Source organism: Arachis hypogaea, chromosome 10 (genome assembly GCF_003086295.3).
Source record: "Arachis hypogaea cultivar Tifrunner chromosome 10, arahy.Tifrunner.gnm2.J5K5, whole genome shotgun sequence".
NCBI classification, from domain to species: Eukaryota; Viridiplantae; Streptophyta; class Magnoliopsida; order Fabales; family Fabaceae; genus Arachis; species Arachis hypogaea.
In genome coordinates, this window is record NC_092045.1 from 24,130,531 (window position 1) to 24,154,955 (window position 24,425).

The following is a 24,425-nucleotide window of genomic DNA, read 5'->3' on the forward strand; positions in this document are numbered from 1 at the left end:
CTGGACCTTTCCTGATCACTAATGTATCACCCTATGGTCATATAGAACTCCAGAGTAATTACTCTGATAAAAGATTTACTATTAATGGCTAGAGAGTGAAACATTACTTGGGGGGTGAAGTTGAGCAAGAGAAATCCACCATGTTGCTGACATGAGCGCAGTAAAGTCCAACTAAACGACAGTAAAGAAGCTCTTGTTGGGAGGCAACCCAACCATAATTAAAGTTATTTTTGTTTTTTTTTAGTTTATTTCAATTATATCAGTTTAATTTTCATATTTATTTCTTTAGATTTGTGATCATGTGCAGTAGTTAAAACAGAAACAGAGACAGTCAGAGCTAAAAACAGAGCACTCTAGGGAGAGCCCCTTGCTGGCGTTAAACGCCAGACAAAAGGGAAGTATGGGCATTGAACGCCATTAAGAAGCAGCAAAACTGGCGTTGAACGCCAGCCAGGGGACACTGGTTAGGCTTTCAACGCCCTCAAGGAATAACAAGTCTGGCGTTGAATGCCAGCCAAGGAGCACTGGTTGGGCGTTCAACGCCCAAAGAGGAGTAGCAAGCTGGCGTTGAACGCCATCCAGGAGGGACTATTTAGGCGTTCAACGCCCAGAAGGAGCACAAAGCTGGCGTTAAATGCCAGAATAGGGGTATTTTGGGCGTTCAACTCCCAACACAGGTTTGGGAGATTTTTGACTTTTTCAAAACATATCTTTTCCAAATCTTATCTTTTTAATCATATCTTTTAAACCAGATTCTTCCAACTATCATCTTTCAATTTTAAATTCCTTTCAAATTTAAAATCTTTTCAAATCTTTCTTAATTCTTTCTTCAAATCTTTTTCAAAAGTTCATATCTTTTGCAATTCTTTTTCAAATCTTTTAGTACACTTTCAAATAATTTTCATAACTTTAATAACTTATATCTTTTATTTCTTTATCTTTTTCACATATTTAACACTCTAACTATTTTAAAAACCTATCTTTCTTATCTTTTACAAAAGTTTGAATCATATCTTTATTATCTTTTATCTAATTTTTGAAAATCCACCCTATCCCTCCCTATATATACCAACCGAATCCCCCTTGCTCTTCCATCTCCCTTTTGAATCCCTCTACCCTTCTTCATCTTCTTTCTTTCTTTTACTCGAGGACGAGCAAACCTTTTAAGTTTGGTGTGGAAAAAGTCTTACTTTCTCACTCCATTCGAATTCCATGACTCCAAAAATTGGAAAACCCACTTTAAGAAGCAAAGAAGGCAACCCAACAGTTGTTTTCAAACCTTTTAAATTCTATACCAAGCAGTATGAAGAACATTATTACAAAATAATGTGCAAAAGAAGATGAATACCCGAAGATCCAAGAGCAGATTCAAAAGAGAGGCTGGGAAGCCCTGGCCGACCCTGTGACCAATGTTGGATTAACAATAGTCCATGAATTATATGCAAATCTGTGGATGACAGATAAGCAAAATAAAGATGGACAAGGGTTCCATACTTTTTGCACCATGTTCAGGGGAAAGACTCTTTATTTTCATCTTGACAAGGTAAGAGAGATCTGTAAATTACCTCTACAAAGGGATGATCCAGAATCCTTTAATAGGAGGGTGGTAGCTAATCCCAAGCTGGATCAGATTCTAAAAGACATATATCTACCTGGAACTCAGTGGATCAATAACACAAAAGGTAAACTAAACCAACTGAGAAGAATGGATCTCAAACTAGTTGCTAGGGGTTGGTTGGATTTCATTGGGAGTTCCATACTCTCCATTAGTAACCGTTTTGAAGTCACCATTAGAAGGGCTGTGATGATTCACTGCATCATGATGGGGAATGAGGTGGAAGTCCACCAATTAATCCCCTTTGAGTTGTACAAGGTTGCAAACAGGATGTCAACTTAAGCCAAATTGGCCTATCCAAACCTCATTTTTTGCTTGTGCAAAGAGGCTGGAGTCCTGATTAATAAAGACTCATAGATCCCAGCAGATGGCCTAATCACCAAGCAAGTAATGGAAAGCGCCAGACTACCAGATGGTCATCCCAAAAGGAAGACACCTAAGCCTCTTCAAACACAAAAAATCCCTCCCATTGAATATTGGACCCAACTGGAAGCATCTGTTGCACAATTGCAAACCACCTTGGATCAATTAAGAGGGGAGCAAAAAGACCAGACTAGCATGCTTTGTAAACTGGTCAAGGAACAAGAGAAGCAGGGGTGTGAACTAGAAGAATTAAAGCGTCAAAAATTGTCCCCTGAAGAGCCTAACATCAACCATGATTAATTTGGTTGAGTTCCACCTCCCTATTTCTGTGCTTATTTTAATTGCTGTTTCTTATGTTTAGATTTACATGACCACTAGTAGCATTTAAGTTTTTTTTATGTTTCTGTCTTTTAATTTAAGAATTTCATAAGCATTATTAGGATTTAAGTTTCTCTTTTCCCTACTTTTTTTTTTCAATTAGGTATAAAATATTTCTCTTATCATCTCATTGAACTTGAAATAAAATTTTGATTTTTTTAGAAGCAATAAAGATACTTGAATTTCGAGTTATATCATAAGAATAGTCCAATTATCTTGATGTGGTGGCATTGCTTTTACTTTCTAAATGCATGAATGAATAGTGCATATTTGATGTTGGAGTTAAGAATGTTGGCTCCTGAAAGAATGATGAAAAATGAGAAGTATTATTGGTACTCTGAAAAATCCAAAAATTGATTCTTGAAGCAAGAAAAAGCAGCAAAAAGAAAAAGAAAGAAAAAAATATATTTCAAAAAAAAAAAACCAATAGCTCTTTAAACCAAAAGGCAAGAGCAAGAATTCAAGGTTTTGAGCATCAATGGTTAGGAGGACCTAAAAGAGACAAAATCTTGGCCTAAACAGTTCAAATAAGCTGCTTCCCTAACTATATGCTTGTGGTGCGAAGGTGTCAAGTGAAAAGTTTGAGACCGAGCAGTTAAAGTCGTGATCCAAAGCAAAAGAGTGTGCTTAAGAACTTTGGACACCACTGACTAGGGATTCTAGCAAAGCTGAATCACAATCCAATTGGGTTCACCAGTTAAGTGTCTGTGGCATTTATGTATCTGGTGGTAATACTGGAAAACAAAGCGCTTAGGGTCACGACCAAGGCTCAAAAGAAGCTGTGTTCATGAATAAAAAAGAACTAAACTAGGAGATTCAATAATATCATCTGGATTCTAAGTTTCTAAAGATGCCAATTATTTTGAGCTTCAAAGGAAAGTGAGATGCCAAAACTATTCAGAAGTGAGTAGCCACTAGTCCCGCTCATCTAATTGAAATTAAACTTCATTGAAAACTCTGAGATTTATTGTATCCTTCTCTTCTTTTAATCCTACTTTGTTTTTAGTTGCTTGGGAACAAGCAACAGTTTAAGTTTGGTGTTCTGATGAGCGGATATTTTATACGCTTTTTGGCATCATTTTCATATAGTTTTTGTTATGTTTTGTTTAAGATTTATTATGTTTTTATAGGTTTTAGTGCAAAATTCATATTTTTGGATTCTACTTTGAGTTTTTGTATTTTATGATGATTTCAGGTAAATTCTGGCTGAAATTGAGGAGCTTTGAAAAAAGTCTGATTCAGAGACAGAGAAAGGACTGTAGATGCTGTCAGATTCTGACCTCCATGCACTTGAAGGAGTATTTTTGGAGATGCAGATGTCGAAATGGCGCGCCCTCAACTGCTATGGAAAGCTAACATCTAGGGCTTTCCAGAAATATATAATAGTTCATACTTTGCTCTAGAAATGAAGGTTCAAAACTGGCGTTCAACGCCAGCACTTCACCCTCTTCCTGGCGTTGGACGCCCAAAAGGGAGCAGCTGGCATCCAACACCCAAAAAGGAGTCCAAAGCTGGCATTCAACGCCCAAGAGGGAGAACCAACTCGTGACTTCACTCAAGCTCAGCCCAAATACTCACCAAGTGGGCTCGGAAAGTGAATTTTCGCACTACAAGACTAGTTTATCTTATTTCTGTAATTCTGAGTTGTTAGACTAGTATATATAGGAGGAGATCACCCTTATTTAGGAGAATCTACCTCACCTTTTGCCATATTTTCGAATACATTACTACTTTCTGTAAGCTATGAGTCACTAACCTCCTAGGTTAAGGTTAGGAGCTCTGCTGATTCTTCTGGATTAATAATATCATTGTTCTATTTCATTCTATGCTTGATTCTATTCTAAGATGTATCTTCGTTCTTCATCCTAAATGAATTGGGAGTGTAACTTGACCGTCATCCCTATTCAACATGTGTTCGTGCGAGTCCTTGACTGGATAGTACTGAACCACAAGCTTGATTATACATCTCTTAGACGGCTAATTCACGACTTCGTTGGGGACTTCTCGAGACATCAGTTCAGCCGAGGTACAAGGTGATTATGGCCTTTGTGGTATAGGCTAGAATCAAGAAGTAGCGTTCTCTGATCCAAAAGATCCGACCTTGTTTGTGGCGTTTTGAGTAGGATCATCAAGGGAATGGACTGAAGGAGCTTCACCCCCGTTTAGATTGGATAACCACTGACTTGGTGTTTGATCTGAAGCAGAGGAGATTAATGACCATTGACCTGGCGTTAATCACTTACAGCTTGCCATGGAATTAATCATCAGAAGTTGAAGTAGATAGTGAGAAAAGTTGATCCATAAGGAGGAAGCATTTCCGAAGTCTCAACCGTTCTCTCATCACTGATTTCACACTAATTAAGTAATTCTATCTTTATTCTGTTTTTATGCATTTTTCCACAACAACTATCTTTTCTAATCGCCTGACTAAGATCTACAAGATAGTCATTGCTTGTTCAAACCAACAATCTCCGTAGGATCGATCCTTACTCACCTGAGGTATTACTTGGACGACCCGGTGCACTTGCCAGTCTATCTGTGCGAATATTGCGGAGTCAATTTCGTGCACCAATATAGTTCCCAAACTAATTGAAAAAATTGTGTCTCGTTATGTTTATATCTTCAATGTCTACATTCTTATGTCTCTGTCTCAATCAAAACATCAACAAAATGTAGCCAAAGAGTGACTGAGCAGTGACTAGTGACAGCTACAAATGGGGGGAGATAAAGAAAAACAACATTGTTTTGAGTTAAGCCCTGCTTGATGAGTTTGGAAAACTCCTAATTGAATTGATGATGATCAAACATTATTAATATAATTGATTACAAAAATTATTAATTTGAATTCTATTTCATATTTGCTAATTAATAATTTTTGTAACCTACAGGTTATGGGAATTGGGCACAAAAGCAAAACAAAGCCCAAATTGTGTTAAAATAATTTATTCAGCCTTGTGTGATATGATATACAATATATGGCTTGAATGTTATATTGGGCCAGTAAAACAGATTTGATGCCCAACAAGGTGGCTGGTCCAAAATTAAAAGGGAATTGGGATACTATGATTAACTTGTTCTTTTAATATATGATGAAACCCAATTTCTTTTATACTTTGCTGCATGCTTCCACGGACACCACCCTTTCTCTCAATGGATTTCAAAATTTAATTTGCTAGCATTGGAAACATAAAAAAGGAGAGAGAAATTGATTTGATTGCTTTAATGACACTACATGCTACTCAACAAAGGAAAGTGGGAAACTTGAATTCACTTTTATTCTCTCTCTTTGTTCATTGATTATTGTTCAAATCCATTGAATATTTTCTCTCTTCTCTTTGTACTTGCTTCTCACTTTCGGTCACTTCCATCACAGCAACCATGGAAGCTTTTGCAAGCTATCAAGATGAAGCTAGAAGCAAGCTAAAGACCATAACCATGATGGCAAGAAAAAGAAAACAAAAAGTATGATGTGGCTAAGATTCTCATTCACTTATGGTAAGATTTTGTGATGAGATCTTGGCTTCTCCATACCAAAAATGGTTGAAGAAGATTCGGCTAGCAAGGTGAAGACTCTTGGAGGGATGGCTTGTCTCTGATTCTGCTCAACCACCACAGAAGGTAGCTAGGGTGGCTACTGATGGAAGAGGCAGAGATTGGAGCAGATGAAGCCATCATCATCATGAAGCATCAAGGGCCAGAATTTCATCTTGGAGAGCAAGCCAAGGATGAAGCGCTCGGATTGATGAAGTCTGATGACCAAGGAAGAACTAGAGGTATTTGCATGTTAGGTTTTGCATGAGTTACCTCTTCTCTCTCTCTCTCTGGCCGAACCGGTTATGTGTGAAGGAAAAGAAATTAAGCTTGGGTTTTTGTTTCAACTGTGGAGGCTTCCCTCTTCTATAAGAAAGGGTGAACAGCTACGGTTTGATTCAAGGAGAAAGTGTGAGAGTGCAAGGCATAGGGTTCTCAGAGCTACCTGAGCTAACATATTTTCTTCTCCTTTAAAGTATTCTATTTTGTATTTTTCTGTTTAATTTTGTCATGTCTTGACTCTCATGGAAAAAGGCAAACAGTGAGGTTTGTATGAAAAAGCCATAGAGCGGAAAAAGGCAGAGAGTGCAAAATTAAAAGAAAAAGCCATAGATGTCCTTAGAGTTCCTTTGTTCATCTATGTTATGTTTCATGATTCTGTGGGAATTCCTTTGTAAGTTGGGTTAGCACTTTACAGCTTGTAATCAGGTTGATTATAGTAAAATTCCATCATTGTTGTGATGGAAACTGGATGTAGGCTGCACTGCACTTAGCAGCTGAACCAAGATATATCTGGGTGTAATTTTCTCACTCTTCTACTCTATTTCTGTTTCTACTGCACAGGAGCTAAAACTGAAAAATATCTCGTGCCAAGTGACGAGACAAAAAGAAAAGTCTCGTGGCTAGGGACGAGACAAAAATAAAAAAAGTCTCCATAAAGTATTACAAAGACCAGCAAGTGTACAGAAATAGAAAAAGGGGCTAAGATTCAACCCTCCCTTCTCTTAACCACTGAAACCATCAATAACCAACACAATTTCGTTTTGATATATGCTGATTATTCACTCCAGAATTCACGTGGCAAAACGTTCATGAAAATGGTTAACTAATTGACAGAAGGACAAATGAGATTGATGTTAAATTTTTAAGAAACTAATTTGATTAAAAAAATTATTTGAAAACGAAAATAATGATCGATTAATTTTTTAGGGACTAATTTGATCATTAACCCTGTGTAGGCCACCTGCTAAATGAAAGTATTTTGTGACTTGTGGCAACCAATTTCACGCATATGAATAAGACTAACTAACCCATTACCAAAAAAAAAAAAAGACTAACTAACCATAATAATAATAATATTAACAATGTTAACAACAACAACAACTAATAATAGAGTAAACTATTATTTTTACTAACGAAAATTTTAGACGTTGACAAATCTACCTATAAAATAACGAAATTGTTGTTATACCCATGAAATATTGGTTCCGTACGACAAAATTATCCAAACCCTAAAGAACTATCTAAAAACTTCAAAGTACCCTTCGTCACCGTCAGAGAAGAGCCGCTGCTGCTCACCTTATTTCTCTCTCACCGTGTCGCTCACTCTGCTTTGCCGTTGCTCACTGATTTTAATATATATTTTGATTTTTAATTGAGAAAATTGCTATAGTTTGAATTCTATAATGTAAAATTGGATTTAGGTTTAGAGTTTGAATTCTGTTAATTGATAAATTTGGATTTAGAGATAGATTTTGTTGCTGTGAAATTGGATTTAAGATTTAGGGTTTGAATTCTTAGTAAAAAATTGGATTGGATTATAACACTATTTTAGAGTTTGGACTATATTAAATATTAATTATCTTTTATTTTTTATTTTTTCTGTTTTTTTTAATATGTTTTAATTTTTTTAAAAATTCTAGATATCCGCGAAAACACCAATTTCCGATCTCCGCAGAGTCCCGGTTACCCACAGTTACCCGTGGCGGGAACGGAGAGGGATTATGGGTGTCGGAGGGGTATGTCTGCTCTCCTATGGAAACCTGTTGTCATCTCTACTTCTATTATTTTTTCTTCTCTCTCTCTTTAAATCTTCAACATTAATCTATTATTCCCTTTCCCAGCAACCACCATCCATCACTCTCATCTTCATCTTCATTGGACGAAAGTTATGTTGAACTGATAAAACATAGCCGTTTTATTTTTTGTGCCAAAATAGAACAGAAATAACGTTGTTTAGGATATTTTAGGAGATTTTAATATGTTAGAGATACTGTTCTCTACCTCCCAGGAAGTCTCTTCTTCTTCTCCTTATTTTCTTTAATGGTGCCTCTCTGGCGTTCTATCTAAAGAAAAGTAACCACACTATAATCGTCTCATTTCTATCGCACACGGAGTTGTCCAGGAAGAGACATTTTGATTGAGAGAGGTAAGCAAAATAGAAACAAGAAACTAAATAGCTACTATCTACTCTTCTGTTTTTTTTTATCATGGATGTTTCTTCATTTTTTTCTGAATTGTTAAGTCGATATTCATTCGTTTATCTTTTTTGCATTTGTGTTTTTTCTATGAGTTTTGTATTAGGGTTTGATTCCCGTGATGTTTCGTTTTTTATTTTTGTTCGTTGTGACCATGGTAGCTATGGTGAGAATGTGCTGGAAATAGGCGTTGGTTGTATGTAGTTTATTAGTTTGTATGGTTGGTTAGGGTTTAGGTTAATTGTGCGTTCCTGTTTGATGGTGCGTCACCCTTTTTTTTTTTTTTTTAAGATGATGTTAATCATCAATTTTTATTTGCAGATGACTTTGATTACTATTGTGTATCACCATGGAGATCCTTTGTAACGAGTGTGGATGGTGTTATTGCATATACTAGGAACCATACTTTAGAGATGCCTCAACTTGATCCAGACCTGTTGGATGAGTTCTTCATCAGAGATTACTACAAACATCTTGGGTATGATAAGGTGGAACATTGTTGGTGGTTGGTTTTCAACAGACCATTGGAGACTGGTTTAAGAAAACTCCATACTGATGTTGAACTCCTGGAGATATGCTTTCATGCTGAAAGAAATAATGGATTGGTGTATGTGTACTATGAGCATGGAGTCTCTGTATCAAAGTATTTGGAACAATCACCATTTAAAAAAGGCAAGAAGGTGGTGATTGAAGTCCTAACTCATCCAATCTAACTGAGAATAGGATTGACCTCTATGGACATACCTCCTACTCCAATTCCCAACCCATCTGTCAAGCAATCTGAAGCTGTTGAAACTCCAACCCCCCTAGGATTAATCTCATCCTCACCCAGATTCCAACCTCAATTCCACCCATCCCAACCAGTAATCCTATCTACTCCACCCATTCCAAATAATAATCCTACTCAAGAACCCCCTCCAATAACCGATTCAGACCTTGTTGCCAAATCTACTCCAAAACCAATGATGAATTCACAATTGGTTAGAGTGCCTCCACCGATGGCTGACAATGGATGCATGCAATGAGACTTGTGCATTCCATATCAATCCACTTTTTGGACAAGCTTTATGGGAGAAATCAGTATACAATAGACCTCAAGCACCCAAGATTAGAAAGATGCCAAGTGCACCAAAAAGAAAAAGAAGAAAGGATACTGATGAAGGACTTGCGGGAGGCAAGAAATAGAATCCAACGAAGATGAAGAAGATATACAAAGAAGGATCTTGTCGCCATTGTGGTGGCACTGGCAAAGGTCATAACAAGAGGAACTGTCCCAAGAAGAAGGTTGAAGATGTGGCTGCAGCTACATAGCAGCTATTGCTGCTGCCAATGTTGCTACATCCAATCCTCTGCAACTGCTAAAAATGAAGTCTAGGATGAGGGTCATGCCACTGAGATTGAGCTTGACGTGAGCTAGCCTATTGTATCAGAGAATGAAGACTTTCAACAGGTTCTATTCTAACTCCCTTATAATTTTCTTGTTATTTTTTTTACTACAATTGTTAACATTTTTCTACTACTTTTAATAGGTTGTAAAAGAAAAGACCAGACCAACAAAACTTTTCCCTAAAAGAAGACAGTCCCATGCTCGAATTGCTCCACAACAAGCCCCCTGCAGCAGGTTCTGTTGGTCCACCTGCAGCCATTACTACCGTTTCAAATGATTGGCCACCACCCTTTGCTCTAGTTTCAGATATGCCAGCACATTCCACCCCTCCAGTTGATCCAATGCTAGGTGCATCCATAGCTACAGCGACAAGACTAGGGAACTTCCTGCGTTTCATGCCAATCCTAAGATTCAAACCACCAAGAAAAAGCAAAAAGTGAAATTACTTATGAAAGTGATTGTTGTTTGTCATTTTGATATCATGAATTTGCCTTTTGTTATATGTTACTAAGTCTATGTTAGGATCTTTATGTTTTGTTATTAGAGATTTGCTTTTTATATACTCTATGTGGCGTGTTATGTTTTTTTGATGGTGTGTAGAATTACACAGATTATGTTTGGGATACACTTAGATGGTGGTCAGTGTTTCATTGTTTGATTCCCCCTCTAGATTGAGATTATATTATCAAACCAACATCGACAAAAAAAACAAAAGATAATTGTATTCATGTGTTCACAAGCACAAGAAGGATATACAATTACTCATATTTAGGATTTTTCAATCAATATTAGCCAAATTTGGCATCACTGCTTCTACACTGTAAACACCAATACAACAATTACTAACATGATAATTACCAATAAATAAAATGTCAATTTTAGTGCCCTAACTTGAGATGCCAAGCTCCTAATTTTTCACGCAAATATCAACCTCCATTCATCTATTTTAAAATTAGAATCTGCTCTACTGCTAACTTTTTTTTCATTTTGAACTTTGTCAGCCCAAATAAAGAGACTACACTATTTCTTGCCAACATTCTGCAACTACGTTACAGAACCATGAAGAACACGTATCAAGGCATCCTTTCTTAGTATATGCTTCGTAATTTTGCATAACACCTATTATGCTTTCTAAACCTGGACAGATACAGATTCATGCAACGAAGGTATATTGTACTCTCTTTTGTTATTCAAGTCTTGGTTGTATTCCTATTGATTATAATATCATTTTGTTAATTAGTAGATAAAGTGCAAAGGATATTTCTATCACTTAGCTGATTTTGTGTTTGTAAGACGTGTTTTCTATAATTTCAACAAGAATTGATTTCTTAATGTTGATGCTTTTTTTATTGGGTGACAGCGTTTTCTAGTACTCTATTAAAAATATGTGATTATACTGAGATTACGTGATTTAAAATTTAAAACGTAATAAGTAAATTTTAAATTTGATAGAATAAAATATTTTGTTTAATTAAGTTTACTACTTTCATTGATATAATAATATATACTTAATTTTAGGGATAATTTGGACTCCAAATTCCTCCCCACTAGCATCTTCATCCCCCATCCCACTATTACTGCAGTACTATACGTTCTTACAAAGTTTTGTAAAATGTTAAAAAGTACTCTAATGAATGAAAAAACAATTGAGCACTTTGATGTTTGAGCAATGACATGAAGCAATTCTATATTTTTTAGTATGCTCTTATTTATGATCTTTCCGTGTCATTTACTCATTGTCCTTTGAACATTGCTTAAACTTCAGGCTCTAATACTTTAATTTAACTATCTATGAGATCGTAATTGCTAACTACAATCAAATGTAACAAAGTAATATGAAATAATTTTGGTAAACAAAATCTAAACATAGTAAGTTTTTTGACTTTACATAATTTTATTTAGGTGTTTAATATGGCAAATTCTTTACTCTTATTTGAAAGTTGAAAAACCAATAAATTATTTTAAAAAATTCTAATTATTCACCTATATTCAATTATTTACATATTACAAAAATTTCAAAGATATATTTCGGCAAATTATGTTACTTGGACATAACTGTAATAACATGAAATAAACATCTCAAAACTTTAGTTGGTCTTAATTCGTAATTTTTATTGTGCTTTGTATAATTCGTATTAATTCAGATTCATTAGTTATGTTGATAGAACAAAGATTAGGATTTGGATCTTCTAAAGTTTGAATTTTATTTTAGAGAATAAAGTGTGATTTTCTATCCTTAAATAATTTCTCTTTCATATTTATTATTGGTCTCACCTATGAAATAAATGGTGAGAGATCACACTTTACTCTCTAAAGTGAAATTCAAACTTTAGAGGATCCAAATCCCAAAGATTGTAAAATGCTAATGCGATTTCATATTATTACTACCAATGATGCTGCCATAACTCATAACAATAAAATATATAAACTACATGGCTTCCTTGTCCTAATAATACTTGTGTTCTAATAACAACAGCAATTACTTGGGTATTTCAAGATCTGGTCTCCTATCAACTACTTCGCTCTCCGAATCTGCAGGAAATGCATCTGGATAGGTGTTCAAAATTTTTGACTTCATACTTCTGTCAGAGAAAAACAAAAAAGAAGATCACGCAACTAGACAAGGTATAATGCTCAATAGTTAATAATTTAATCTAATAATCACAATAAATAATGTATTAGGACAAGGAACTTCCTAATAAAAGAGGGGAGGGGGCAAGTTCATGCAGAAAGTGAGGAACTTGTTAATGTACCATACTTCTAACTTTAACCATGTAAGTTCATAACTAAAATAGATGTTGCAGCCCTAAATATTGAAATTCATAAACACATTCTAGTGTTTTACTTCTCTTGTATCAAATAGCCTTATTATTATTATTCCTGTGTGAATCCTTCATTATGTTACAGAACAACACCTTAAGTAGAATAATTTTGTTCGTGCCATCTGGTACCTTGCACAAATTTTACAAAACGAGGAAATGTGTGAACGAAGATATGTATCGACAGGAGCATGGGCAATTGGGCAGTGTGGAAGGGGTTGAACCTAGCAGGGCAGATTGGAGCAAGACAAGTTCTTATGGACGTAGACTACAAATCCATATACCATATACATTGGGCAGATTCAGAATGGCTGTTAACAATTTCATTCTTATTATTCAACATGTGTGTAGTGGTTTAGGGTGACAGATTTGCATGGTAAAAGAAAAGAATCAGCTTCAATGTCACCAAATTAGGAAGATTCAAAATCTGAACACTGGGAGCAAACTTGAACAACAAATGACTGCAGACTTGGCAGCATTTAAGAAAGAAAATAATGCAAGGATTGCACTATTATATCGGATAAGGGTTAGAAAGCAAAATCCAAAGAATTTGGAGCAGATATGGTGCCAAACAGGAATGAACTCAATGCAAAAAGTTGACTGATTACAAAATTCTGGTCAAAGCAAATAAGAAAAGAACAATCAGACATGGTATGCAGCCAGCCTAATTGACAAACAAGAAAGGAAAGTGCAATGATTAGAAAAACATGCAAAATAAAAGGATTAGGACTACCCAGGGATCTGCACTGTGTGTGCAAAACAAGACCCCACCGAGCTAAGCATGTTGCCTCATCATTCAAGTATTCCACTATTCATGCTATTCTGAATTTCTGTCTCAGCCTGTAAGTAAACCTTGAAACAGCCTTTTGTATTTGTGAACTTGAGTGTTACTTGAATGTGAGACAACAATATATCACTGTTTTCCCAAGATAAGTTTGTGGAAAAGCTTTTATTGGAGTGTGAACTTTTGAGAGGTTTTGCATGTCTACTGGAGAAGCTGTCAGACTCTGTAATCCATTTGAATTATGAAAATCACACCTTAATTGGTGGAGATGGGACATAGACTCAACATCAGAGATCAAACTGGTATTAGTGCACATTTCTCTACCCTCTTCTTATTCTTATTCATATGCTTTTACCTCTGACCAGTTCTGCCTTCTGTTCAGCACTAAATTTAAATCTATTAGGAGATAATCTCACTGCTCTTTGGTTTGATTAATGCATAAATTGAAAATCATTTTCAAAACAAAGAAACAATCAACAAATACAACTTGAATAAGACAAGAAAAACTTGAACAGGAAAAGTAAGAGAAACCAAAAGATATCAAGGACCAAAATCCACGGGAGGAGCCCTTAAACAGGGGACAAACTTCTATCACATTTTAACACCAAGGTATTATTGAAATAACTGAAATTTATTTAAGAACCTAAACTTAGTTGTCAGTTGCCACAGAAATAGAGATGACAAACTTTACTTGCATGATACTGGACAGAGAACCAAAATAAGTAGAAAAGAGATAGGAACTGATTAAAGGAGATAACCAACAGTTAAATTTGGTTTCCATTAGAAACAACAACAACAACAACCACCCTAAACCTTATCCAACTAGGTAGGGTCAGCTACATAGGTCAAGGTATGTGTTGTGCCCTGTCGTTGATCAAGCATCACTTCAATTAGAAAAAAAGAAAGAATCTTTTCTTCCATTGGAAGGAAGCAGTGGAGAGTGCCTTTCATAGCTAGATCAATTCTCATAAAAAAACCACTGAGGAACAAGGGTTATACAAATCCACATAGTCAATCAATCAAGTTTCATAAGCAATGACCATGGTGGAAGGCTATAGAGAAGTGCACAATGCGCACCTCAAAGATCAACTTTTTCAAATGAACCCATTATCCCTCACGCATATTTTTCATTGTCTAGTTTTGTTTTGATACATCTACACCTCATTAATCCCGAAAGTTTTCATCCAAAACAATTATTCCCTCCAATACACAACAATAAGTCACTTTAGCTAAACTTTCTTTTGTTCAGTATATCTGTGGTTCTCACTCATATTCCTATGTAACATTTATTATTCATTTCCTACTTTACCATACATGCAATTCTAAGCGCAATAAACAGTAAAATGTTAATAAAATAAACTAGTTATCAAATAAGAGCGTGATAGTAAACAAATTTGATTAACACATGGAATAGAGATAGAATTACCTTAGCTTCTGAAAAATATAATCAAGGTCAGTCTTGATAGACTTGAGAATTCGAGTGTTCCTGGCGAGATCTCCAGAAATCTCGGCATAGCAATGCTCAGAGAACTCATTGAAGTGTGACAACACGGCATTACTGTCCTGCAATCTTCCCAATCTGAAAATTTCATCAAATTATTATCAACACATGAGAATCATAGTAAAATCAAGGAAAGAAAGAAAGAAAGGGAAAGAGGTACATGGTGTTCTGTAAATGATTAAGTGATTGGAGATCATTTGAGTTGACAAGGGTTTTGAATTCGTGGGAGATCTCTTCTGAAGCCAACTTCACCGATTCTTTCTCACAATCTTGTTCCTCCATTACTTTCTGCAATGCTGCAACCTCCAGCGATTGTTGATGATTAGCACCAATTTTCTATGCCAAGATTGCGAATGAGACGGTGTTCGTTGCGGTGCCGGCAGCAGAGTTTGCAGGCGGCGGCGGAGGCTGCTGGTGGATAGAACACGGCGGTGTGTGGAGAGCATGCAAGAGGTATTGGGCCAGACGATTACGAATTTGGGCGTGTGGGTTTGCCAGAAATTAATTTCCAATTGGCCCAACTAAACGTGAAATTCAGGGTTATTGGGAAACTATGCGTAGTACATGGTTATGGGGGCATAATTGTCATTAACCAAATTGGAGGGTGCGATTTCGTGGGAGGGTCCATATGAATGCCATTTGATGGTCACGAGCGCTCTTAGTCCATTTACATGTTATTTCTCCTTTTAAGTAAATTTTCTATCCATTAAAAATCTTATATTAGAACATAAATTCTACATTAAAAAACACTTAAAATAGCATAACTATCATGCATAAATAACTCAAAAAGAATTTAAATAACTAATTAAATATCTTTTATATTAGTAAAAATTGAATTAAATTAACTAATTAAGAGTAAAAAATAATTTACAATGATCAAATTACATCATGAATATTTTTTCTTAATTTTTCTCTTTTAGCTAATTTTTTTTATGTAAGAAGAAAAATAATACTTATCCTTTAAAATTTAGTCTTTCATCATCCTTTTAATTTGATATATTATTTAATTATTTTTTAATTAAAATATATTCCTCTTTTTTAGATAAACACTTTGTTGATTAGATTTAATTTAAATCTTATTCCTTAAAATCTCTCTAACTTTTCCTCAAGAAATAAAGTAGTTATTTATATTTTATGTTTTATTTTCTCTCTCATCGCACAGTAATGTCAAGTTATCATTTAAGAGTGGCAAATGGGCTGACTTATCTGCTGCATCCGACCTAGTGAGGTGGTCCCAAATTTCACCTTCGTCCTGTCGGACTAAATTGGTCAATTTTTTAATTAATTTTTTTATTTTTTTATGAATAAACCGTTAAATATTAAACAATATATATAATTTTACAACCATTTCAATAAATTTATAATTTCTAAAGATATAAAATAATTACAATTTCTAAAATTCACAAACATTGAAGTTTTTATAATTTTAAATATGTAATAAATATAATCATGAACCAAAGTTTTTGAAACAAAATAATAAAATTAACACTATAAAAAATAAAATAAATATTGTCCAAAATATATAATTAAATATTTTCAAGTTTCTAATCAACTAAACATAGAACATAATCTAAATTATAACTTAAAATATTTTTAATTAAAAAAAACTAAAAACCTACTGGAAAAGTCTCTCCCGTCTCGTCGAAACCCGCCAAAACTCATAGATTAGGCAGACTTTTTAATTATGACAGTTTTAAATTTTTAGTCCAATCTATCTTTTTGATGAGTTACATAGACTGACTTAATGAATTTTGACCCGTTTATCACCCCTAATCATCGGCACTATTGGGCATTTATCATTTTCTCTCGAGTCTTGACAGTATATATGCATTGCTTCGTTAAGTAAGAAAACTCAACTTTATTATTATTATTATTATTATTATTATTATTATTATTATTATTATTATTATTATTATTATTATTATTATTATTATTATTATTATTATTATTATTTATTGGTGTAAAACTAGGGCTGGCAATAAGTAGGGTATGGTAGGATTTGGACTCTACCCTAATCCTACCTGCGGGTTAAAATTTTTTTTAAAATTCTACATTATCCTACTCGTGGGTTAAGAAATTTTCAACCCTAACTTTACCTGCACCCTAAAATTCTAAAACCTATCCTACCTGACTCTACCCGTAGAAAAATAAAAAAATTTCAAGTAAATATAAAATTCAACCATTCCAAATTTTATACATATTAATAAAATAGAAAATAAAAAATTAAGTTCAAATTAAAATTAAAAATAATAAAATCTTAAAGAAATCTAATATAAAATTATAAATAATACGATTATCAATTAGTTTAGTAGTTATTTTAAATTTTTATAAAAAAAATTATGAATTTAATATTTATTTTTTTCATTATATATATATATATATATATATATATATATATGAGGTGTGAATAGGTAAAATTACAAATAATACGATTATTAATTAGTTTAGTAATTATTTTAAATTTTTATAAAAAAAATTATGAATTTAATATTTATTTTTTTCATATTATATATATATATATATATATATATATTAGAGGTGTGAATAGGATAGAATAGGATATATTCTGAATTGATACCCTATTTTATCGATAGACAATTCTATCTAAATTAATAAATTTAAATTAGATACTCACAAATAAAATATAAATTGACAGTCTTAGTAAAATCTGCGCTATGCGCGGACCATTTGATGATCTAATTTTATATAATTGTTGGTATTATGTTGCGATGTACCAAATAATAGCACCATTCCATTACACTATACACTTTGTTTAAGAATCAATCCGGTTATTGGTGAGATTTAATAAATATGAATTAAAATGTTCTTCTTGTTTTATGTGTCGTAATATGTTTTAAATATTGGCCCACTTTCACTCCACTTTACCCTTTGCAGTTAAATAGTTTTATCTATTTGTGATGTATAACATATGGAACAAAAATTATTTACCTTAATTTATATAAAGAGAATGTGGGTCCATTTTTCATTTTCGAATAAGGTTTTAAAAATCAGACTGGTTATTAAATGATTCTAGTTATTATTAATTTAATTAATTTAATCGAAAAAATTATTTTATAATAAAATAATAAATAAATTATAAATAAATATCTTAAAATATTATCTAAATTAAAAGTACTACATCAATAAAAATATTATAGTTTTATCTAAATACAAATTCAAAACATAAATAACAAAAAAAATCCAATAAAAGATACTCATAATATTAGTAATCCATATTTATTGGATATGAATCAAGAGTGAAAATTAATGTAGTGTGATAAACTCTAATTTTAAGGTCTATTTTGTATTGAATTAAGTGAATTTTATCAACTTATCTCACATCTATTCAATGAAATTGTAATACCTTACCATACAGAGTCTTATGCTTAAGTCATAATTCATAGATGGCAAGGTATTACGACCTCAAAAATAAAAATTTAGTACGTATAGTAGTATGAATGATTGATTATAACTAGGAGCCTTTGCAGAAAAAGGGGTAAACAAAAATCGCAACTCGAAAGCGCAACACTCCGATCGATAACGTAACGAACAAGGATAAACCAACGCGAGATTATATATATATACAAAGGAGTGTCAAAAACAGGAATATCAAGACTCAAAATCCGGCTGCGAAGATAATCGGTCCGAGCATAGCATATATATACATATGATAAAATAAGGAAAACCCCAAAGAAAACCCAAAGGGACACAAATACAGAAACATATTCTCCAAAATCTCCCATAAGAGGAGTCATCATAGTTTGTATTATTTAGTGGAGATAAAAGTATCTAAGCAAAACATATAAACCAAAACATAGTCCCGAGAACAAAGGATCTTCGCAAAGCTAGAAGTCTCCAGCAGGCCTCAGCGAGAAACCTCACGTCCTGCATTTGAAAACCACAAAATCCGCATGGGTGAGAACCAGAGGTCCCCAGCATGGTAACAATTTCCACATATATAATACATAATAATAGAGGAAAGCCAAAGGCAATCCTAAAACTTCCTCTAGATAATTCAAAGCTTATAAACAAGCTAAACCATAAAGGGCATATGACTAAAGATCCTTTAGTCTAACTAATACTTTCCTTTCCAATTCCTTCAGACCTCCCAACCACCAGCAGTAGTATAATGTAGCAAACACGGTTATATCAGACAAGAAATATACAAATAGGAACAAATAAGGCATTTAGACAATTAGCAAGTAATATGCAGTCAAATATGCAATCTCAAACAATTCATATAGTATGCATATGATGAATGCCTGTCCCTAGTGGCTGATGATATCATCTGTTAGTTATAAAGCCAACCCGACAAGTCCTGATAGCTAACCATTGGACTGTCCCTCTGTCATGCATCCCCAACTCGAGTTATACTCGTCATAAACTTGATCATAATCATGATCTATATCCATCACCTTCACTGGTGAATATTTACGGGGGCGAGCTCATCCGGGTCTTTCACAGTGCCCGGCCACACTTATGACATAGGGTCAAAAGAGCTTCGAGTCTCAACCTGGAGCACGTGGTGGCTAGCCACTGCTTCCTCCTAGGGAAACTCTCATCTCCAACAGTGCAAGTGCAACATTCACAATTCATTCAACAGCATATATGCATTTATACTTAACTATAATCATGGCTCCGCCGTAACACGGCAATAATCTAGCCATCCGGCTCACGGTTAAATCCATAACCAGCCAATTCATTAACAATTACGGCCCTTCGGCCCATGGCATAACAAGCACTTCCACCACCATCCTCCGCATCTCACATAATCATGCTTGATTCTCATTGATCATTCATTTTTCCCTTGCTCCACTCACAAGTTACCACATCCCCTAGCTCCTTTTCCCATTGCTAGGCATATCATAATGATTTAAGACATAAATGGTGAAATCGGAGGCTTAGAAGTATGAAATTTGGCTTTTAAAACTCAAAAATCAACTTTGGGATGGAAACAGGGCCACACGTATGCGCACTCCACGCGCACGCGTGGATGGCCACAAAACTCATCGACGCGTATGCGTCATGCACGCTAACGCGTGGATTGAAAATTAGCCAATCGACGCACACGCGTCAGCCACGCGTACACGTGGGTACTCTCGTGCCCCAGGCACGAAACTGGCACAGTTCAGGCACAACCCTATGGAAAATGGCTGGGCATTGGGTGCAGCACATCGGCGCGCCCGCGCACACCACGCGCACGCGTGGATGGTGCTTTCTGGAAGAACGGCGCGTACATGCCAAGTGCGCCTACGCGCGGGGGATTATTCTGCTAAAATTTTTCTAAGTTAAAAGCTGCAGAATTCACCGATTCAACCCCTAATCTTCCGACGGACATAACTTTCTCATTTTAAATCGTTTTTCACCCGTTCTTCGAACAGCATGGACATCCCGGATCCAATTTCATTTCTAAACAGATTTGGCACAAAATGGAGATCCGTAGTCCAAGTTATGTCCCATCAAAGTATGCCCAAAAACCATATTTTCATACAAAACCACAAAGTGCCATTTTCAAAATAAGTCATTTTCAACTCTTTTCAAAATCAATCAAAACATGCCAATTTCATCCATTTTCTTTGAAATCAATCAAAATATATCAAATTCAACATCAAGCCTCCTCAACTCACACATTGACACATTACCACAATTTACAAAATCACTATCCCATCGTTTTAATCCACTTCCCCCAAGTGGCTCAAACTCAAACACATTGACATATCATATACTCTTCCTCATGCCAATTTTCAACAACACCAATTCCAATAAATCATCATTATACACAATCAGTATCATACTCACCATCAACATGGTTCAACCCACAATTTAACCATAATCAATCATCAAGCATATATCACAACATGCATATTTCTCATACATCATACCATTAAGGCATCAATAATCATCATCACATATAGGACCACATCATATATATCAACCATTCAACAACATCAACAATTCAATGCCTATCTTAGGGCCTCTAGCCTAAGTATTTCCTACCACATTACATATTAGATACGAGAAACCGAGACCATACCTTAGCCAATTTTCCAAGCTCAACCGGAGCACTTTCAAACCACTCTTTCCTCAAACTCTCAAGGCCTCAATACTTCCAAGAATAGATTTTTCACCACCAAACCCTTTTCAAGCTTTTCAATATCACCAATCAAGCTCCAAAAATTCATATATACACAACCTAAGCCACAATCATCACACCCATACACAACATCTCAAAATCCAAACATCATAGAACCACAAATTACACTAGAGTTGAGAATCTTACCACATCCAAGGTCCAAGGAGACAAGATTAACCTTCTCCTTCAAGAGAGTTGGGTCCTATAACATCAAAGAGCCCAAAATCTCAACATTTTTGCTCCTAAAACTCGAAAATAAGGCTAGAAATTCGAAGAGATAAACGTGGCTTACCTCAAGATTAATTGTATGGGTTTTGTAGAGCTCTCCATGGTGAACGTGTGGCCGCAAACGGAGCGGCAATCGGAGCTCTAGATCAAAAGTTATGGTGGTTTGAAGATCAAGTGAGAGATAGAAGTTTGAGAGAGTGTTCTTCCCCATTCTCTCTAACTTTCAGCGTGTTTTTGAGTGTTGTGAGGAGAGAGAGTACTGAAAACTAGGGTTTTGGTTTAGTTATGTTGGGCCAAGGGCCCAGTTTGGGTCCGGTTGGCCCAGTTTGGCCCGTTCGGTCCAATCTTGGTCTGAATTCTATAAAATTGGTACCGAAATTCTCGTCTCAATCTCCTCTATCATATTTAGCCACAAAAATCACATTTTGGGCTTTCTAGAATAAATTCTCATTTATGGGTTAATTAGCCGTTAATTAACCGGGTTTTATAGAAATAACATGGTTTTGTGAATTTCTCCTAACTTATGCTAAAGAGTGAAAACATGTTTTTTAAACCCTTAATTTGCTAAATCTAATTCACATTAATTTCACTCGATACCTTGATGTGTTTGTTTAGTGATTTCAAGCTTGGAGGTAAGGATTGGATCAAAGAAATAAAGAAAAAGCATGCAAAGTGGAAAATTCATGAAAAAATGAGAATTTGGTGGAATTAATGGCCACGCGTACGCATGCCTCACACGTACGCGTGAGTAGAGATTTTGTCAGGCCACGCGTACGCGTGACATGGCATGTACGTGTGACACTCAGGACGTGACTCACTTAAAGAAAACGGGTGGCTGGCGATTTTTGAGCTCATCCAAACCCAAATCCAACTCATTTCTAAAGTATTTGAGACCAAATTCAAGAAGGAATAAGGAGGGAGCAATTAGGGTAGCTTATGAACCATGTTTTAGACATTTTCTAGAGAGGGAAGCTCCCTCTTCTCTTTAGAATTAGGGTAGATTTAGCTTAATTTCTGTTAAATTTAAGTTTTAATTCTTACTTTGATCTATTTTCTTTTGCTATTCCTTTTTCTTACATCTTTGTTCTCTTAGTTTACATTATTAATTTTTCTTTTATATCATTTTTATGTTTATGAACTCTTGTTGATTTTGATTTCTATTTAATGCAATTTTATTTTTTCATGTTTATTGATGCTCGTTTGAGTTATTATTGTTATTGTCTCGCATTTGGTAGTAGTAGATTATTGCAATTTATCATGCATTTATTTTTATGCACACCAAGTGTTTGATAAAATGATTGGCTTAGTTTTAGAGTAGATTTTTTAGCATTCTTGACTTGGAAAGAGAAGTTTGATGATCTATAGTTGTTAGTTAATCCTGTTTCCATTAATGCTACCTATAGATTGGGATTAACTGGCCTACTTGATCTTCTTCCGAGGTTAGAGATAACGTAATAGGCTTAACTCTTGGTAATTATTGTGTTATAATTAATGACTAGGATATAAGATCTTAATTCTCAATCCTTGCCATGAATGCCTCTTTAGTATTTGTTATCTTTAGTTGTCTACTTTAAATTTCTTGCCATTTAATTTCTCGCTTCTTATCCGCAAACCACTCCCGTGAATCTCATAACCGATAACACGCATACCTCACTACAATTTCTTTGAGAGAAACCCGAGATCTAATACTCTCGATATTTTTATTGGTTTGCACTTGTGACAAACAAAATTAAACTCTGATGTGGATCAATTGTTGGTTTGAAACTATACTTGCAACAAAGTGATTCTTTTATTGAGAAGAAATTCCAAACCGACGTTTGGCCTGTATCAAGTTTTTAGTGCCGTTGCCGGGAAATTGCAATCTGTACTTATTATTGGTTATTGTTCATATGTGAATATTGTGAATAACTTGCTCTTTGTTTGTTTTCTTGTTTGAGTTAGCAGTTAGGATTTTGTCTCTTTGTTTCTTAATAGTTTTTATTTTTGTTTTTCCTTTTACTATGAATTTTCATCCCTTTGGCTATGAGTTTGGTTATAATTATGTTGCAGGGAATGAAAGCCCCAACAAGGGATCATATTATGGGAAATGGAATTCAAGTTAGGGAGGAGCCACATGCTTATAGGCAACGTTCATGGCAACAACCTCCTCAGGTCTTTTATGGTTACAATCCACCCCATAATGTACACAATTATGAACCAACTCCTTAACATTGTTGTCAACCTTACTCACAAGTCCCATACTACCATTTACCTCCATATGATCCTAACCCATATCTACCATACCAACAACCATATGAACCACCGTTCTAACATCGATACTCCCAAGAACCACTAATACCATATACACCATCTCAATATACTCACCAATATGAACAACCTTCCAATTATAAAACTTCCCTCTCAAACAATGAGCTCTCTTCTTTACCATCGACCTCATTGAATGAATTTCTCCAACCCCCTAATGGAAGAACAACAAGAACTTCTAGCTTATTGCCAAAAGCAAAAAGAAGAGCAAAAGATGCTAGGAAAATTCATGGCTAGCTTAACCGAAGTGGTGAACCATTTAGTATCATTGTGCTCATATAATCAAGACACTCCCATTGATGAATGTAGAGGATTAATTGAGGAGCATAATGAGAAAGAGAACTTGGAGCTTCAAGGAGAAGAAAATAAGTTGAAGCAATAATTAAAACAAGAGGAAGAAGTTGAGATCATTGGTATTAAGAAAGTGGTTGGAGAATTGAGGAGAATTGATCAAGAAGTAGATTCCATCATTAATTATTTTTTATCCACACTTACCAATCCCCTTGATGATCTTGCTAAGCCTTCCCCCGTTGAATTTGAAATAAGTGTTGACGTAGATCTTACACAACCTCCAAGGTATGACTTAACTGATGGGGAAGAGTTAGAAGAAGTTAGTGAGAAAGAATTTAAACTTGAGGAAGCTTGGCAAGAGGTAGAGTTTGAAGAATCTTATCAAGTGGTGGAAGCCCTTATAAGAGGACGGACGAGAGTAGAAATTACTTTGTCAAGATAATTGGAGACATCTCCTCCTAAGTTACCATCACCTTTACATGTGAGTGGATAAAATTATCCTTAAGCTTTATTATCCCGCTTGAATATGGTTTGCTTGAGACGGATGGTCAACTTAAGAATATTTGTGGGTTAAAGAGCAAAATAGAGATGGTTAGTGGTTGGAAGTACCATTC

At 34.9% G+C, this 24,425-nt stretch overlaps 1 protein-coding gene and 1 long non-coding RNA gene across 3 annotated transcripts; one reads left to right on the top strand and one right to left on the bottom strand.

Moving 5' to 3' along the window:
* Positions 1-7,836: 7,836 nt before the first annotated feature.
* Positions 7,837-10,465, top strand: LOC112715420 (uncharacterized). The gene is made up of 3 exons (XR_003159679.3): positions 7,837-8,315; positions 8,686-9,814; positions 9,894-10,465. It is a non-coding gene; the product is annotated as an uncharacterized lncRNA (long non-coding RNA).
* Positions 10,466-11,842: 1,377 nt separating this feature from the next.
* LOC112715422 (kxDL motif-containing protein LO9-177) lies at positions 11,843-15,397 on the bottom strand. Of its 2 annotated transcripts, none has more exons than XM_025767189.2 (3): positions 15,016-15,397; positions 14,781-14,933; positions 11,843-12,330 (listed from the first exon to the last, which is right to left on the bottom strand). In XM_025767189.2, exons 1-3 carry the CDS (start codon positions 15,135-15,137, stop codon positions 12,231-12,233), a joined length of 375 nt encoding a protein of 124 aa, XP_025622974.1. In that variant the 5' UTR covers positions 15,138-15,397; the 3' UTR covers positions 11,843-12,230. The 2 variants fall into 2 exon arrangements, with proteins under 2 accessions (XP_025622974.1, XP_025622973.1); XM_025767188.2 differs by having other exon boundaries at positions 11,843-12,333.
* Between the last annotated feature and the right edge of the window lie 9,028 nt (positions 15,398-24,425).

What these genes read in the sequence shown, in the direction of transcription:
- LOC112715422 (XM_025767188.2), bottom strand. Translation starts at nt 15,137, where the DNA reads ATGGAGGAACAAGATTGTGAGAAAGAATCGGTGAAGTTGGCTTCAGAA. An exon ending in AATCATTTACAGAACACCAT is followed by an intron (nt 14,934 to 15,015) that starts GTACCTCTTTCC and finishes TGAAATTTTCAG; the next exon opens with ATTGGGAAGATTGCAGGACA. An exon ending in TATATTTTTCAGAAGCTAAG is followed by an intron (nt 12,334 to 14,780) that starts GTAATTCTATCT and finishes TTTCTCTGACAG; the next exon opens with AAGTATGAAGTCAAAAATTT.